The sequence below is a fragment of the Octodon degus genome, unplaced genomic scaffold (genome assembly GCF_000260255.1).
Source record: "Octodon degus isolate 3935 unplaced genomic scaffold, OctDeg1.0 scaffold00328, whole genome shotgun sequence".
In the NCBI taxonomy this organism is placed as follows: Eukaryota; Metazoa; Chordata; class Mammalia; order Rodentia; family Octodontidae; genus Octodon; species Octodon degus.
The window spans coordinates 1082984-1087566 of NW_004524904.1; the positions used below are offsets into that span (position 1 = coordinate 1082984).

General features: G+C 41.1%; 1 protein-coding gene across 1 annotated transcript; it reads left to right on the plus strand.

Moving 5' to 3' along the window:
- The first annotated feature begins 2026 nt into the window (after window positions 1-2026).
- LOC101562205 (olfactory receptor 2W1-like) lies at window positions 2027-2971 on the plus strand. Its single transcript, XM_004647814.1, has one exon. It carries the CDS (start codon window positions 2027-2029, stop codon window positions 2969-2971), a length of 945 nt encoding a protein of 314 aa, XP_004647871.1.
- Window positions 2972-4583: the final 1612 nt, after the last annotated feature.

Below are 4583 nucleotides of genomic sequence, written 5' to 3' on the forward strand. Positions count from 1 at the left end.
TCTCTTGCTTTCATTCACCACCCCCTTCTTCTTGAACATCCACCTACCCGAGAGACATCTTAGCAGTAACTGGCATGTCATGACAAGCAGCCCATTGAATTTGTTTTTTTTTAAATAAACTCATTTTAATGGTAAATGTTTATGGACAATATTATGATAATTCAGCACACACATAGGATATGTGATGAACTAGTCCAGGTAGTTAAGGTTTCTACTCACTGTTAAATTGAAATCAAATTAATATGTAAAGTTTTAAAATGAGCCTTAAGAAATATTAAAATCATAAGTTGAAAGGTTTTATATTTGGATTCAAACCAGTAAATTACACAACACAATACTTTTCTTCTCCACAATGCCTGGGGCTTTATTTGGTGAAAGTTTAAGTTGCCCAGCTAAAAAAGGACCAACCTGTGTTCTAGTAAACATATACAGGACACAGACATTCACTCAGTCTTTCAAAATGTGGCTCACCTGAGGTACTCCGGTGATATGAGGCAATGATAATGGTGCAGGACAAGCAGCTGCCATGGGTATCTAGACCAAGCAGTTTCAGGTAAAGCTAAGCACTTGCTTGGGCTGGGAAAGAAACACAACATCATGCATGAGTGGTGGCACATGCCTAAACTGCTTAGTAAGATGGTGTCTCAAAATGAAATGTGGAAAACACTGCATATATAGTTTAGCAGTAGAGTGTTTCCCTAGCATGGGGGAGGACTGGGTTTAATATCCAGTAATACAAAAACAAAGCATCAGAACAGAACACAACAGAACAGAACAAGAATGAAAGGGATATATTAGCTGGAGTTATAGCTCCTTGGTGCATCACCTGCCTGGCAAGCACCAGGACATAAGCTTGATTCCTGGTACAAAAAAGGACGGTAATATATTTGCCAACACAATGTAATGATTCAAGAGACAAGAAAGAGGTCAATTCTTTAAACCAGCTGAAATGGTGCTTTACAGACAAAATCACTTGGATCTTGAAATGCACCAATGCGGGAGGTAGTTACAATGACCATGCAGTCAGGGGCACCTGCCCAGGGAGGGACTCAGAAGGCACGAAAAAGGGAGCAGTGGAGCAGGCTGTGCTCTGCTTCCTGACTGCATGGGAGTTCCAGGGAACTTACCTCAATTCCTCAACTTTTACTTCTGTTTTTCAGTTTATGTTGACTTTTTCACTAACGTTGCTATTTGATTTAACTTTAAAAAAGAGGACACATTGAATTTTCTCCCTCTGCTACTTTAGAAGGAACAAGTAGAGCCCATGCCTGACTGTGAAGTGGCAGCTCCTGAAGGCAGAGGTGAAGATGAATGTTGACTAAGGAATCAGGCTGCTGCCCATGCAGCTGAGTCCTGGCCACTGCATCTATACTACAGGGCTGGTGTGAATCTTCCATACACAGAGAACTGCGATGTGCAGTGCAGGACTCCTGGTTTCTGAGGCCCATTTCCACTTTAAAATTGATGGCTTTTAAGTTCCCAACACCATCCCAACATGAAACCCTGAAAACAGCCTGGTAGATTTGCAATCAAAGCATTCGGGAACTTAAGCTGTGACCTGTCCCTGAGGCTCTAACCACAATTGGAACACCACAGTTCTACATGTTCTGTTCACACATGGATCTACCCACCTTTTAGGAGTTGGGAAAGCTCACCTCAGGGACAGACAGAGTCCTCGTTTCAAGGGAACATATTTTCTGAAAGTATATCTAGCTCATAATTCCTGCAGTGGACTTCATGGCTCTATTATTCAATCACACACATGGAACTATGGGCGACATTAGATAGTAAGCCTTTGGAAAGAAATGCACCCAGGAACCTAGACTTGGCCTATTACTTGGGAAATGACTAAATGCAGAGAGGCTAAAGGCAATGATGATAGAAAACAGGCAATCTGCTACACAAGGAAATTTACAAAACAAGTACACCTGAAGTATAGCTGATGTACAGCACAGATTGTCCTCTCTCTCTGGGGCTGACACTGTTGGTTCCCATGGTGTCACCTCCTAACTTTCCTCAGGGAGCCATGGAAATGAGCAATGGAAGTTTGCGAACAGACTTCATCCTTCTGGGGTTTTCTGATCGTCCCCAACTGGAGCCCATCATCTCTGTGCTTGCCTTCATCTTCTATACGGTGGCTCTGGCAGGAAACTCTATCATCATCATTGTGTCTTACCTAGACCCCCAGCTCCACACACCCATGTATTTCTTTTTGTCTAACCTCTCTTTCCTAGACCTCTGTTATACAACTAGTATTGTCCCCCAGATGCTGGTAAACCTGTGGGGTGGAAACAAGTCCATTACCTATGGAGGGTGTGTGCTCCAGTTCTTCATTGCTCTAGATTTGGGAGCCACAGAGTGTCTTCTCCTAGCTGTGATGGCCTACGACCGCTATGCCGCTGTCTGCCAGCCTCTGCACTACACTGTGATAATGCACCCTCAGCTTTGCCTGAGGATGGTGCTGACCTGCTGGCTGGGTGGCATTGGCAGTGCCATAATTCTTTGTTCCTTGACTTTGAACTTGCCAAGGTGTGGGCACAAAGAAGTGGATAATTTCTTTTGTGAGATGCCAGCCTTGATCAAGATGGCTTGTGTGTATTCCAAAATCATTGAGTACGTTATCTCTGCTCTTGGAGTTGTATTTCTTCTAGTACCTGTGTGCCTCATTCTCATCTCATATGGAGTCATCACTCGAGCTGTGACAAGGATCAAATCATCAGCAAGGTGGAAAAAGGCCCTTAATACCTGTGGTTCCCACCTCATGGTGGTAACTCTGTTTTATGGAACACTGATTTACATGTACATGAAGCCACAGAATACCACATCCCAGGGAGAAGGAAAGTTCTTTACATTTTTATATACCATTGTCACACCCAGTCTTAACCCTCTGATCTACACTTTAAGAAACAAAGATGTAAAGAGTGCAGTGAAAAAAATATTTTTGCTCAAAAATTGTTCAGCAAAAGTGTGAATTGCATAAAAAAGAGAGTGTATAAAGGTAGAAAATGTTGATTTTTTTAACAGAATTCACTCATCAAAGACTCTTTATATTATTGAAAAGTAATATTAGTATGTTATATTATGTTAAATTTTGTAAATAAACAGAAAATACAGAGAGATGCAAAGGATATGGATATATAAACAAAAGACATCACTTGTACATGTGCTTAGAAAGCATTGAGTATTGATTTTAGATTAAAAATAATTATAGACTATGGTAAATTCAGTGGAATTATGTGTAATAATCTAAAGTATTTCACATGGATATCTATCTAATGTGCAATTTGTACTAGACTATGATTCTCCCTTCCAAAGAGAAGAGAAATATAAGAAATATATTCCCCTCATGTTTCAAATCTATCTAGTCAGCCCTGTGGAGGAGCCTCACAACACACACACACACACTCTAGACTCAGCCTTCAGGTTTCACTTCATGCGAGCCCATCACGATAAACATTACCTCCCCTAGTCTCACCTCCACCAGCCCACAGCAGGGAAGTCATGGGTACAAGCTCTTTGTCATCTCGTTTAGCATGCACTTATCCACATTGTCCTCATTGCCTTCCTGTTGGTGTGAATTTGAGTGCAGAGAGTAACCAGCGCTGACCAGGCCCACAGCTATCAAAAGGACATAACAGCGAGACAAGCACCACAGTCTCCTGGCAGAGCAGCACCTCCAGACTACACAAGGAACTTTCATTTGCTGTGTGAACTCCAAGCTCAGCCTCTTGGCTTTGTGTTCTGGTCACAGTGGCCATATGAGGAGGATGAGCTCCACGCTGGAGAGAGGTGTAGTGGCTGGGCCAGATGTGTCTCGCATTTCATCACCCAGCAAATTTCCAGACGTGTACTTCTCACCTCCAACCAAAGCTCCTGACCCCACAGCCCAGGAGTTGACCCTGCAACCCCTGTGCTCTTAACAATCATTTCAATTGATCCTGAAAAGGCTGCAGATGGGGGACCACTGTTGCCAGGAATAGGAAGACAGTGAGTGTCACTGAACAAGACCAAGGTTGGTATTTTAGCTTGGACCCACCTTCCCTCCTGGTAGATACGCAAAAGGAAGTAGACACTATTTTCCAAAGTTTTTATGTAAATTTCCTCAATGTCAGATGCAGATAAGAAACATTATGGTACATGTTTTAATCACCCTTGTGGATATATGGCAGAAATAAGGCTTTTCATTTAAGACTGAAGCCTGTTGAAAGGAGCCGTAATGCTTGAAGTTTTCATTCTTCTCCCTTTTAATTTCTTGTAAATTTTTAAACCAATTTTTCATGCTTATACCTGGCAATCTAAACAACTAATTTGAAGATAGCATTATGTTATATAACACTTGTTGAATTCCTATTATTTTGTTTAGTGAAATTCTGTATCGTTTCTGTTTACCATTTGGACTGTCTTATTTTGCTGTCTTTCTGTCTTCATTGTTGTTATTTGTTCTAGTTGTTCGTTTTTGTATTTCATCTTTAAAATTAAAAAATAATTTCTTCTGAGATTAAATGAGCTATCTATAAATGTTATTCTTTCATATGATACCGTTTAGGTCTTTCAGTTTTAATTTTCATTATTAGAATGAAAAA